Here is a 13,824-nt window from a genome sequence, read left to right on the forward strand (position 1 = left end):
CCTAGGCTGAAGTCACTCCCAACTCCTGGAGACCAACCCCAGTTCCTGGCCATGGGCCCCCTTCAAGCATAGCAGCTTACCTCTTCAGGAGGGGCCTGGTCCCACCTAAGGGTTCACCTGATTAGGTCAGACCCACCGAGGACAACTCCCATCTGATTAACTCCAAGTCAACTAATTAGGGACTTTTTCACATTGGCAAAATCCCTTTGTATTTAGCTCCATGGTCCCACACACGACCAGGGGAATGAATAATACAGGTGTGTACAGTGGAGGTAGGAACCTTGGGAACCATAGGCCTACCACAGGGGTTATGGGAGCTCACATTTTACTTTGTACATCTTGTAGCGGATGACTTTTTTCCAGAGCATGTAGCCCTTTATAATCAGGGAAATAACTTGAATCCCATAGGAACGCCGCTGCCTCCACAGGACAAGGTCATTGGGACCCCGAGGCAAAGCTGCAGTCCAGCACGGAAAAGCTCTAAGCCAGCATATCACAGGCTGCTAAAGTAATTTCTTATCTGCTATGCTCCTTGCTGCAGTGCTGCAGAGATCGGTACTAAAATTCAAAATGAGCAGAACCAACAGGCACCCAGACAGTACTCACACTGGGTAACTGTCACCAAAAATTCCAAATGCCAGGTAACAACGGGTATGGGAAACAGCAGCTGGGACCACCCAGGGGAATCCCACATCTGGGCAGGGGCCATAATGCACCATGCCAAAGGTGACCCCAGGAGAGAGGAACACCCAAGGAGCCCATCTTACCAGGACCAGCTCAACACCAAGACAGATGAGGAGGCCCAAAGGCATTTGGGGGTTCATGCCCAGCCAGTGCCTACAGGCAGCCAGCATGGGATGTGACATGGAGATGGCTGGCACATCTGGAGGGATGGGTATCCCCAACATCGAGGGGCAGGGTGACAGTGATGTGGTGGATGAGAGGTGTAGACCATGGGATCCATGACACCAGGGCCCAGCCCAGTGTCAGGCCTAGAGATGCTCCACAGAAGTGGCCACGCTCACATTCACTCCCTGGGCAGTTGCTGAGCCTACACCCTCCCTGCCTACACCCAGTACGTGCCACTCAGCAACACACTGTGACTGCTAAATCTGGCAGCACAGAAAACAGGATGCATGCTCTGCTTTCTCTAGTGGGGAAGCAGATGATACGATGCTTGCATGAGGCCCAAGAGAAGGAGAGATGCTTCAGGAGCCATGCCTCTCACCAGCAGGCCAGCAAAGTGGCAGGCACAGACCAAGTGCCACCATCGCCGGGCCAATCCCAGGCAGGGTATGACAAGGACAGGCTCATCTTTCAGGAACTGAGTCCTGGGAAACCAGAAATCACATTCCCATGAGATCAGCATATGGCAATGGCAGAGCCGTGGGTGACACTGCCCACAGCATCAAAAGTGAGGATGTCCCAGTTTTTTCTGTAGGGCAGAGAGAAAATGTTTAAGTTATTATTTACATATATAGTTGACCCTTGAACACAGGGGTGAGGGGTAGCAACCCCCTCCCCGCACAGTCAAAAGTCCATGTATAACTTTTTTTTAAGGTTTTATCTATTTATTTGAGAAACAGAGAGAGAGAGAGAGATCACGCACATGCACACACAGAGGGAGAGGGAGAAGCAGGATCCCCACTGAGCAGGGAGCCAGAAGTGGGGCTCAATCCCAGGACCCCAGGATTGTGACCTGAGCTGAAGGCAGACACTTACCCGACTGAGCCACCCAGGAGCCCCAAAAATCCACATATAACTTTTGACTCCACCAAAACTTAACTACTATCGACCTACTGTTCACCACAAACCTTACCAATAACGTAAACAGCAAATTCACATGTATTTTATATATTATACTGCATATCATATTTTTACCAAAAAGCAAACTAGGGAAAAATAAAACACTAATAAGAAAATCATAAGGAGGGGCACCTGGCTGGCTTAGTTCGGTGGAATACATGACTCTTGATTAGGTTGTAAGTTTGAGCCCCACGTTGGATGTAGAGGTTACTTAGGAAAAATTAAAAATCTTAAAAAAAAATCATAAGGAAGAGAAAATACAGTTACAGTCCCATACTTTATTTATTTATTTTTTTATGATAGTCTCAGAGAGAGAGAGAGAGAGAGAGAGAGAGGCAGAGACACAGGCAGAGGGAGAAGCAGGCTCCATGCACCGGGAGCCTGACATGGGATTCAATCCCAGGTCTCCAGGATCGCGCCCTGGGCCAAAGGCAGGCGCCGAACCGCTGCACCACCCAGGGATCCCACAGTCCCATACTTTAAAAACTCTGCATATAAGTAGACCTTATAGTTCAAATCCATGTTGTTTAAAGGACAACTTCATATGGCAATGACAGCCACCATTCCAGTTATAAAGTCCCCTTTGCAACCATCTGACCCTGGAGCAACAATTCTATAGGAATGAGTTTAACCCACAAACAAAAACAGGTGTTTCCCGTTACCCCAAGAGTCAAATGATATTGAGGGTGCGCAAGACAGCCCATGGAGCACGAGGTCTCTGATGTGTCCTAGCCACGTAGACCAGCTTTGTGGGTAGCAGAGTCCAGGTGGATGGTGGCTCAGGATACCTGGCTTGTCCAGCTTGATGGGAGAGAACTTGGTCTGGACAGTGCACAATGATGACACACTGTGAAGACATTCTCTGTCACCAAAAGGAGACATGGGGTGACATGGCTCGGGAAGTCTATGGCACGGCCACCAAAAGACACTCAATGGAATCATGTGGCAGTTCCTCCAAAAACAAACATAGAATTGCCATATGATCCAGCAATTCCCCTTCGCAGTATACACCCAAGAGCATGGAAAGCAGGACTCAGACACTTGTACGCTAATCTTCACGGCAGCATGACTCACAGGAGCCAAGAAGTGGAAATAGTCCAAGTGTCCATCAAGAGATGAACAGATAAAAATGTGGTCATTGTGCCTACAATGGGATGTTACTCAGCCTTAAGAAGGAAGGAGATGCTGACACATGCCACACCACGATCTAGAGGACACGATGCTAAGTGAAATAAGTCAGTCACACAAAAATACTACGATTCCACTTATATGAGGTCCCCAGAGTAGTCAAGGTCATAGAGACAGAGAGCAGACTGGTGGTGGCCAGGGGCTGGGGGGAGGGGAACGGGAACTTAGTGTTTGGTGGAGACAGGTGTCAGTCGGGGACAATGAAGAGCTCTGGACATGGATGGTGGGGATGGTTGCACAACGATGTGAATGTACTTGATGCCACTGAACTGGACACTTGTAAATGGTGAGGATGGCACACACTCCTATTCCTGCTAGTTATGGGGGGAGGGAGGACGAAGACACAGCAGTGGATGCCGAGGTGGGGGGCAGAAGCTGGTGCATTGCAGGCCAGGCCAGGGGTTGGCTAAAGCAGGAGGGAGCCCAAGTGAGGGGACGCCAGGGCAGGTCCTGCAGGCCCAGATGGCCCCTGGCAGCACTGTGTAGCCAGGGCCTCCTCCCCTCCACACTGCTGGCCCTGGAGCCTGGCCTGCTCCCCAATCCACTCCAGGTACCGGGAGCTCATCTCAGATCTCTGAAAGGCCCAGCTGCAGTGTTCCTGCCGAGGTGACCCCTCTTTGTTCCTCCCACACTCTTCTCATATCACACATACACAGGAGCACAGACACTAAGGGCCTGCAGCCACCCGTTCTCACGGGCCAGAGAGCTCCACAGCTAGAACAGGAGCAGCCCCTGGAAGCCCCTCCGGCCCTCCCACCCAATAAGGTAAACGAGTATATTGGGTCAGTCACCAGAGGCAGCATATTTCATTTTTGGCTTAGGGCTTTGGAATACACTGGAAAGAAACACTAAGGCCATCACAAATCACAACCCACAAGGAGTCGTTATGGGAAGACATCTTGGCAGGGACACAGGTCCTGCACGAAAGCAAGAAAGACCTCCTCCCTCCTTCTTCTCATGTTTATCCTACTGGCAGGAGACCGGAGGTAGCCTCGGGAAACAGCATATCCAGGGAGACTGTGGCTGAATCTGCTAGTAAACACAGCCAGCAACAGACGCAGTGACCGTCACACTGCGTGTCCCCGTGTGAGGAATTCTTCACTCATCAGGTAGAACCACAGTCATTTTGTTGGTGTGTGAGAGTTCACATGAGCGTAGAAGGGTGCACATGAAACCTCACGAGCCAAAGGGGCAGACCTTGTCAGGAATTCAACTATTATGGCTCAGTCCCAAATCTGCCCTTTTTTGCCTCCTCCTGGTAAAGGAGCTGAACTTTGGGGCTAGTACCATATTAAGTTTGGTCAGTAGAGGGCACTGGAGAGACACCGCAGGGGGAGAGGCTTCTTTTCCTGGCTGCAGGGTGCTTCCTCGGGACACTCCTGCAACATGTGTGGCTCCCCCAGACTCAGCCCAGATACACACAGGGCTTCCCCCATGAGCCCAGTGGCCAGCAGCTTCCCCCAACAGCCTCCTGTGACAGCTGCCTGCACAGCAGAGGCCAGACTCCTAGAAAGTTCTGCTGCCATGGCCTCCCGGTGATTTCTTTGCCATCCAGGGTGCCACCGCTGAGCCTCTCCGGCAACGTCTAGATCTCAGCCTAAGGATGGAGGATGGGGCTCCGCCCAAGGCATTCAAATCCTCTCATAGTTAATAATTCTGCAGGTTACACTGCCCCTGCCCAAGTCAGTACACCTGGATCCTGCCCACTGGCCGCACGCTCACTCAAACAGCTGATTCTGCTGGGGGCTGTTCAGGTTCAGCTCCAGGCCCCTGGCCTGGCCCTGCTGTCCACTCCACCGCACAAAGGGAACACTGAGCACTCTTCATTCCCTGACCCCTGGCTTAGGATGAGTTTCATTTAGCACAAAATTAGGCAGCATGGTGTCTGTGCAATTTTGCAGGGCGACTCAAATCTAAGAAGCTAGTCAAAAAGGTTCAAATGGTTCAAATCATTGCTGGTATAGATTTTAAAATGATGAAAACTTTCCAGGCAATTGCACTAGTGATGAGTTTCAAATGTCATTTTTGGTTGTGAGTTACCTCTCAGCCTCACACATGGAAAAATGCAGATGGATTCCCACTGAGGTGCCCAGGGAACAGAGGGGCACATCCAGGGCCCAGAGTTGTGGGGAGGGGGGTGCACTGGATCATGACCCCACCCCCCGGGCCTCAGTTTCCCACCTCCTCTGCTGGCCCCCACGTTGCTTCTCTGTCCTGCCTGCACAGCGACCTTCAGCAGCTAAGTCTCCGCACCTATGTATGTTAGTTCAGCGTTCCTGCCACGGAGTGGTATTCCCCGGCACACCCCACACCGAGCGACTGCTGTTGGACAGGGCAGGCCCAACCTGTACAGCTTGTCCCCACCTGGGCGCTATAAGGACTGTGGGGCATCCAAGGCCAAGCGGAGGACAGCAGACACAAAGCAAGGGGGTTACCTGTATGCATTTTTGGAAACGGGACGAGGATCGAACTTAAAGAAGATGATGCACATGGATCCCTGAGGGCAGCTTTGTTCACACGGGGTCACCAGTCTGCGGGCAAAGGAAAAAAAAACGCATTGAATAAATGGCAGACAATACAAAACTGCCTCCCCAAACCTGCAATGCTCCCCGGCCCGGAACAAGACCACCTCTGGGATGCCCCTGACCCTCACTGGACATGGCAAGAACCATATGCCAGATACCACTGGCGTTCACCGGCACCATACAACCATCTCCCTAAGCGCTCACACACATGAGCACAGGCCAGACTGTCCCCCAATGCCTGCAATGCTCACTGGCCCTGGGCCTGCCACTGGAGGGTGGCCACAGGAGCAAGAACAAGAACCACAGGCACAGCCAGGGCAGGAGGTGGGTACCCTCCCACACCACACATGGGTGGCTCTGTGGTCTGCTGCATGCCTACCACCCAGACTGAACCACCGCATCTCCTGGGAGTGGCACCAATTCCAGTCCCCAGTCTGTCAAGGCAGGGCTACGTCACGTCTGACCGGCCTGAGGATGCTCTGCAGCAGTGTCCACAGTAGGCCCTCAGCACATGCCTTCCACCCATGACGGCACAGACACCGCCAGGGGAACCCAGAGGGCCCTGTACACTCCATGTAAGCAGGTGGAGATGAGGCGCAAAGCACGCATGCTGGTGATGTGGACACGCACCCACGTACTGGGGAGTGGGGATGCTGCAGGTCCCCTTGCACACATAGGCCCTGTGCCTGGCAGCCTCTAGGGCCAGCAGATCTTTTCCCACAGCAGAGGTGAGAACAGAGGTGAGATCCTGGGGCCACTGACCCTGGAGAAGGTGACTGTGACGATCTCTAGTCTTGCCTATGTGCATGAGGCAGGGCCAGTGGCCACAGCCAGGAAACGGACAAGAAAGAGCCTGTGTAGACATTGATGGAAGCCAAAAAGATGCCCCTAGAAGAGCCTCATGAGCAAGACGGGTGAGGGCGTGCTTAGTCTATGTGCATGTATGTAAAGTCTGTGTGCACACGTAAGCATACGGTTATGTATGGGTGCTTGCGCGTGTGTGCTTCTGCATATGTCTGCAAGCATGTGTGTGACCATGCATGTGTGTCTAGAGGAGGCCATTGAGCTCCAAATGCACTAGCTTGGGGTGCCCTGGGACTGGGGAGGGTCCATGCAGTACCCTGCCCCCCAGCCCAGTAAATACACAGCACCTACTAGACCAAGGTTTGAGGTCCACATCTGTAAACAGGGTCCATGACTTGGGCCCCAGCTGGGGTAAGGTGGGATGGGATGCCCAGACCCTGCCCATCCTCGCTCCAGGTTTCAATATAAACCACGAACACTCTGCCACTCCTTTTCATATTTTTTTTAATTTTTAATTTATTTATGATAGTCACACAGAGAGAGAGAGAGAGGCAGAAACACAGGCAGAGGGAGAAGCAGGCTCCATGCACCGGGAGCCCGACGTGGGATTCGATCCTGGGTCTCCAGGATCGTGCCCTGGGCCAAAGGCAGGCGCTAAACCGCTGCGCCACCCAGGGATCCCTCTGCCACTCCTGACCCTCTGCCCCCAGGCCTTGGAGAAGCCACAGAGGGAAGGGACTAGCCTGCTGTGAGAGACACGGGGACAGTCCTCCCTTCAGGCATGGGAGGAGCTGGGGTGGGCCGAGAAGGGTTCCAGCTCCCTGCTCCAGGCCAGAGTCCCCGCCAGCCGCACACAGCAGTCCAGAGAGAGGCGAACCCCTGCCGTGGGGTAGGCAGGTGAACAGAAGAGAGGTGAGAGCTCCCCTGTATGCCAGTGCAAGTGCTCCCAGTTCTTGGGTCTCTGAAGTAAAACAGTGTTTCAGAACTCACAGGAGGATGTTCTCACCTGGCCGACCTGGCCATCTAAGCTGTGCCTGCACCCAAGCATAGGTGGGTGGATGGACAGGTGTCAGGGGATCTGACTACGGGTCACAGAAGAGCCAAGGAGGGGCCGAAGTCTGAGGCTGGCCCCATGGACATGACCACAGCCCAGAGCCACATGTAGGTCTTCCTGTGGGATGATGCCGTGGTGTCCCTGCCTCTCCACCCATTTCCGTTCACTGGTCAAGCTGGGCTGGGAAGTGGTGGGAGGGGGTCGGGGAGGAAGGATCCACTCCACTACTGTCACCACTGACTCCCAAAGGCCCTAGAGGGCACCACAACTCAGCCCCATGTTCCTCCCAGTCCCTGCAGGCACAAGCATCGCTAACACCTCATGGGACCCATCCAGGTCCTCAGTAAAACCTCAGGCTGTGCAGGTGACATCACCATGGAGACCAGTGCCACAGCAGAAGTGCAGGGGCCAGGAGATGAAGGGCCCTGTGACATGGGCTGCTGGCCGCTGGCCCTCACACAATGGAGCCAAAGGCAATGCCCAATATACAAAATGGCCCTGAGGTGACAGGAGCAGGCTGGGTTCCCACCCTCGGGGACCCTGGTTGTGCCCACAAGGGCCATCAGCCTAGGATCACCTGATGGGTGATCAAGACCTGCCATCAAGATCACCTGCCATCAATACTGGTGGGCAGGCTATTGGATCTGATCCTTCTAGTAAAAACAACTCAAAATGCTTGAAAAAATATGAAAACATCTTGAAAAGAGCCAAGAACTAACAAGGTCATGCAGGATTTGGCTACTATCTCAGAGAACATGGAAACCCAGAGAGGAAAGGAAGCAGAGTACACTGGCTATTCCTGCCCTGGGGCACTGGCCCACCTGGGCAAACTGGGCTTGATGGCCGTGAAGGTCAGAGAGACTGAACACAAGGCCAAGGCTGCCCCAAGAGGGGAACATGGTAGGAGACCCTCCCCTAAGTGGAGCTGGGACCCTGACAGACAACTCCTAGGATGAAGGTGGGCTAGATCCACAGCCACCTCCAGTGCCACAGAGACAGCAAAGTAGGGAGAGTCCCTGAGAAGCCACAAGAGCTCCATCGGGGCCACACTGGGGGTCCAGGGATCCTCATGCTAGACTTGGATGGAGAGGCTCGAGCACCAGTAGTGCTCCCAGGCACCTGGCGAACCAAAGTTCTCATCCTCATGCTACACCTCTGAGAAGTCTCACAGATCATTTCAAGGACGAAGAGCGGGGCCGTCAGAAAGAACACCACATAAAAAAAAATAATATTAATAAAAAAAGAAAGAACACCACATAACAAAACAAAGCACCATAAGCATGAAACAGCAGAAAGCAAACCCCACACGTCTCGTAAACCAGCCACACTCTGACTGCAGAAAAAGAAGCTTGAGAATATTTGCAGGAAAAAAAATGTGAAAGAGTAAACCAGGAGTTTCACGATGCACCGGAAAGGACTCCTAGAACCAGAAGCCCTAGTAACTACAGATTAAAATTCATTTAAGATGAGCACATGAGACACAACTGATGAAACAGGTCAAACTGGCCAGAACACTGCAGTGCAGGGAAGCAGGAAGCATGCAGGGCCTCCTGGGGTCCTGGGTGTCCCACCCGCCAGGTCAGCTGATGAGCACCTGCCACACGGCCGTGGTCCAGCACAGAAAACAAAGGCCTTCTCACTGCCCGGGGCTGGTCTCTCCCACAAACGAGAATACTCCAGGAGAGGCCAACTGGCACTGTCTATGGCAACCAGGCCAACCGCGGTCAGCGGGGGAAGCCCTGCCAGCCCATCACTTCCGAAATCCCACCCACCCAGAGCCCTGCCAGGACAGAGGATGGTTCTGAGGATTGCTCCACCGGGGACATGCTGCCCCACCAGGGACGTGTAGCTCTGGTTGTCAGAAGAGGCCATCGCGTTGGCCTTGGCCTGCTGTGCACCTCTCCGGGCGGCGTACCCAGCTGCTGGGTAAGGCCATCCTCCAGGGGCAGCTCCGGCTACTGATGCTCACAAGCCAGAAGCAGAGCCCTCCAACTTGGCTGCAGGACCTCGTCATCCTAGCCAGCCTGTGTGGGTGGCAGACCAGCCCTCCAGACAGTGGCAGCAGGGAGGGCTCTGTGGTTGGAGGCAAGGCCACTGATGGGTCTCCGGGCAGCCTGGCGCCGGAGGTGTGGGCACAAAGCCCAGGGCTGCGGCCTCGATGAAGACGTGGTCATTGGGAGGGAAGGACCAGAGGAAAGCCAGCCCCTGGGGAGGGGACCATCAGGAACTGCCTTTCTCTCCAATCCCTCACCCCCCACTCAAGCCAGGCCCGCTGCCCACTGGCCCCACCCCTTCTCAGCTCCACTTCCCACCACCCCAGCAGCCTCGTGTACCTCGGCAGGACCCGCGGGTGCAGGGCCCTTCTCCCAGCATGCCTCCTACCCAGGCCCTGGTGAAATCCTCCCTGACACTGTGCCCGATGGGCCACCTTCTCAGTCCTGCTGATTTTCAGGGCTCCCCAAGCAAGTTCTGGACATAGCCACCGTGGTCCCAGTCACTGCCATGCAGGCTGGAACTCCTACCAGTGGCAAACAGGGTCCTGCTCCTGCTGTCCCACACCTGCCTGCCTGGCCTCTCAGGGCACTAAGGAAACACCACTCTCCCCTTCCCCCAGTTCTGAGACCAGCACAGTGGGAAAGGGACGGGAAAGGGCTTCAGTAGGCCCCGCCGTGCCAGGTGGGGCTGGGGCTCATCCACATTTGGTGGCCTCTCTGCTTGTCCTGGGGAGTTCACCCTTGAAGGACATCCAAGCTGGTAAAATGTGTAAGGGAGGGCATCTTGAGCAAAAGAGTGCCTGGCTTTCTCAGTGACATGCCTGCCCCACTTGTCCCCACCCTCCACCAGGCATGCAAGCCCAGGCCCCCATGGAGTGTTTGCAGGCCGCGGCAGCCCACAAGCCAGGGCCAGCCTACAGCCAGAGAAAGAGACAGGCCAGAGGGTCCTGGGGCTCTGATCAGGAACGTTACCCATGGGCCTTGGAAAACTCGAGGTGGACACCCTGAGGTAGCAAAGCCTGGCAGCCTCCAAGCATTGACGGAAGCCACACCCACCTCTGCATGCTGCGCCCAGGATGCTGTGTGCCCCAGCAGGCGAAGGAGGCTACCGTGGTGATGGGCACACCCACCCCTGGGCTTGCGGGTGGCAGTTAAATGTCACAGACCCATCTTTTCCAGATGTAAAGGGCTCACTTTCCCTCCTTTTCCCTTGTTTGGCCCCACAGCAATCAGGAGGGCAACCAGGTAACCTAGCACCTGGAGAAGAGTACCCTCACTGAAAAGGGCAAGGTGCCACGGAATCTGGCTCTCTGATAGGGTGACACCCAGATCCAGAAGAGGCTGGGCCCCTGGGGCAACAGACCAGAGGACAGGACAGCTGGTGAAAACGTTCCCACGCCAGGTGCTTCACAGGTGTGGGTCCCATCTCACCAAAGGTTTAGGCAGTGTGCCTGAGGTCACCAGAGGGGCTTGTGGGATGCCAGCCAGCTGCACTCAGAGTGAAGGAGCAGGCACAAAGGAAGTGTGCTAGGTGCTGGAATCAAGTGGGTCTCCCTCCCTGCATCTGCTCCTGTCCCCCCAGAAGGCCAGGATGCCCCCCAGCACTGCATATCCACAAGCCACTTCACCCAGCCACATCATGGAAACACGAAGCCACCATGGCCACTGTAGTGGCCTCACCATTCTCTCAGTGGTCAACCCACCCCGGGAAAGCTAGTGATAGGTGACAAAAGATCACCATGTACACACATGGTCCCACTGGGACCCACAAATGCCACAAACTCAAGGGTGCAGCTGAGCCTCGGAGCTGCCCACAGGGATGGAAAACCCCAGACAGTGGCCCACGCCCAGGAGGGGAAGCCATGTGCACAATGGGGCTGGAACATGGAGCCTGGGAGGTGCCCAAAACACCTGCATGGCCAGCGGCTGGGGGAGGGGGGGCGCAGGCGGGGGCGCACATCTCACACTGTGTTTACCTGAAGAGACACTTCCTATGCCCCCACTGGCGAGGAGATGGCATCAGCAGTCAGTTGCTCAAGCTCCAAACCTCTAGGGCATCCTCACCATGGCTTCCTAGCGATGCTACCTTCCAGAACTCACACAGACTCTCGGAGGTACCCACGGCAACCAGGCAATCTCTGTCATAACCAAGATTTCACATAAAAAGCTGACCTCTGGGATCCCTGGGTGGCACAGCGGTTTGGCGCCTGCCTTTGGCCCAGGGCGCGATCCTGGAGACCTGGGATCGAGTCCCACATTGGGCTACTGGTGCATGGAGCCTGCTTCTCCCTCTGCCTGTGTCTCTTGCCTCTCTCTCTCTGTGACTATCATAAATAAATAAAAATTAAAAAAAAAAAAAAAGCTGACCTCTGTGACCCAATGACGCCCTCATTTAAAGACCTACACAGGACTTTCCTGAAATTGAATAGGACCAGCATGAAGTCCTGTGGGGAACAGACAGGGACAAACAGAGACTGTGGCTCCAGCTGAGCAGGTGCACGAGGCTGTCCATACACGGAAGAGAGCAGCACATCCACACACCTCACACCTGCCCACTCAGCCTGGGACTCCCTCTGTGTCCTTGGCCTGCCTAGAAACAGCACAAACAGGGGAAGGAAGTGCTGCCTCCCCTGGGGTGACCTCCACCAGTCCTCCCCCTGGGAACCTGGGCGGATCCAGGGTAGCAGCCACCTGGGCGGCTCAGGGCCCACACTCCCTGGGCACACCTGAGCCTCAGCCAGAAGGATCTACCATATGTGAGACAAAAGCAAAAGTTCACTTCAAACCAAAGCCATGGGCTTCCCCTTTCTTCCCTCTGAGAAAGCCAGAGGAGGCCTTCCTTCCAGACCACCACTCCTGCCTTCCCCTGCTCTAACCACCTGGTAATGCAAAACCGGAAGAATGGGTCCTGAGTCCGGCACCAGTCATTCTTAGCACATGGTGCTGGCTGTGAGGCACAGGCACAGAAGCTTTCCAGGCACTCCCAGCCCATCTGCTGAGGCTTTCGAGAGTTCTCTGCAAGCTCCATCCTGCCTGCTCCCCCGCCCCCTCCAGCTGGGACCTCCTTCTTCCTCCCCTGCCTTCCAGAGGAACCGAGAGAGCTGTCCTAACAGCCAAGTGCAGCCAGATCCACTCCCTCCTTCAGAATAACCAGGCTCTTCAGTTGACTCAAGCCCCCAACGTCACTCCACACGGCGTCTAACAAGAGCATGACAAGAAAACGACTCAAGCAGGCAGGCAGGAACCTGGCCAGAGATGGGTCCGGGCCACATGCCAAGAGATGCAGTGACCCTGCCATGGCTTAGGTGAGGGCTGGTCGGCAACTTCAGGAGGCCCCTTGGAAGAGTAGGCAAGTGGCGTCCACAGGCCATGCTGACAGGACCTCACTGTCCCCCCTGCCTGATGGGGAAGGACCTGGCTGGGGGATGGGGAGACCGCAGCACTGCTGGGGGTGGTCGCCAACCCCCTATCTCCCTCTTGTGCACTCCAGATGCCACTCAGCTGCTGGCCCATCCTGTGTGGAAGCCAATGGGCATCACACACCAACAGTGCCGGCCACGCACACCAAGCGGCACCATCTCCTCCAGCGTTTGCACCAAGGCCTGCCCCCCTCCCTACCTCCCAGCCCACCTGTCCATCCCCAGCCCAAGGCTCCACACCTCCTGCGGCCACAGCCGGCAGCTCCCGTGGGCCTGCGGAGTCTGGTTCCCACAGCCAGGTTAGCCAGGAGCACAGTCTCATCTGGGAAGTTTCCAAGTACACTCATCCTGCAAAAGCCCCATATCTGGTCGGCTGTGTGCCTCCTGATATTTCTTAGCAAAATATGGGCACGTGCTCTGGGGTGATCGTACACACAGGATCCCACTGCCCTGTCTTCCCGCTGACTGTCTCTACCAAGGGGCAAGTGTCCCCAGCCTGCTAGCTGCCGCACGGCGTTCCCAGGGGACATGTACCCTCATGCCGCCTCTTGGCTCTGGATGGTGTTTCAGTCCCACAAAGTTTCTACCCCCTGCAGAGTACCACAGAGGAGCCCCACACGCACGCTCTGCACATGGGTGGAGGATCTTCCTAGGACAGAGACCAAGAAGGCGGAATGGTGGGTCAGAGGATGATGCTCTCAAGTGAGTAGAACTGGCCAAACTCCCTCCAAACATCCCAGACCAGCCACTGGACCAGGGGCATCCACCAGCACCACAACCTGCCACTGCTGCCCTTCTCGGGGTGGCAGGAAACACTCTCACCGGGATTGTACTGGCAACTCCCAGAGGCTGCACATCTCCCAGGCACCTGCCCACCAGAGTCTACAGATCACCAATTTGGGTACTGAATGCTGGGCTTTTGCTGCACTGATCTGTAGTGCAGCACACGTGGTGTGGGCAGGCTCACAACCTGTCTGCTCCGTGAGCTGCCAAGATTTCCTCCCAGTCCCGCCCAGCCCTGTGGCCTTGCCTGT

At 55.3% G+C, this 13,824-nt stretch overlaps 1 protein-coding gene across 5 annotated transcripts in view; it reads right to left on the bottom strand.

Moving 5' to 3' along the window:
• Positions 1 to 13,824, bottom strand: part of TANGO2 (transport and golgi organization 2 homolog) — a 38,363-nt gene that overhangs the window by 20,754 nt on the left and 3,785 nt on the right. For 3 of the 5 annotated variants that reach the window (XM_025474820.3, XM_049101867.1, XM_025474816.3), the window contains exon 2: positions 5,430 to 5,525. In XM_025474820.3, coding sequence (XP_025330605.1) covers positions 5,430 to 5,485 — 56 coding nt within the window. In that variant the 5' untranslated portion in view covers positions 5,486 to 5,525. Of the gene's footprint in view, positions 1 to 1,228; positions 1,353 to 5,429; positions 5,526 to 13,030; positions 13,135 to 13,824 lie in introns of those variants that run through there. The other 2 variants (XM_035706635.2, XM_049101866.1) reach the window with 2 other exon arrangements.

Source organism: Canis lupus, chromosome 26, assembly GCF_003254725.2.
Source record: "Canis lupus dingo isolate Sandy chromosome 26, ASM325472v2, whole genome shotgun sequence".
NCBI lineage: Eukaryota > Metazoa > Chordata > Mammalia > Carnivora > Canidae > Canis > Canis lupus.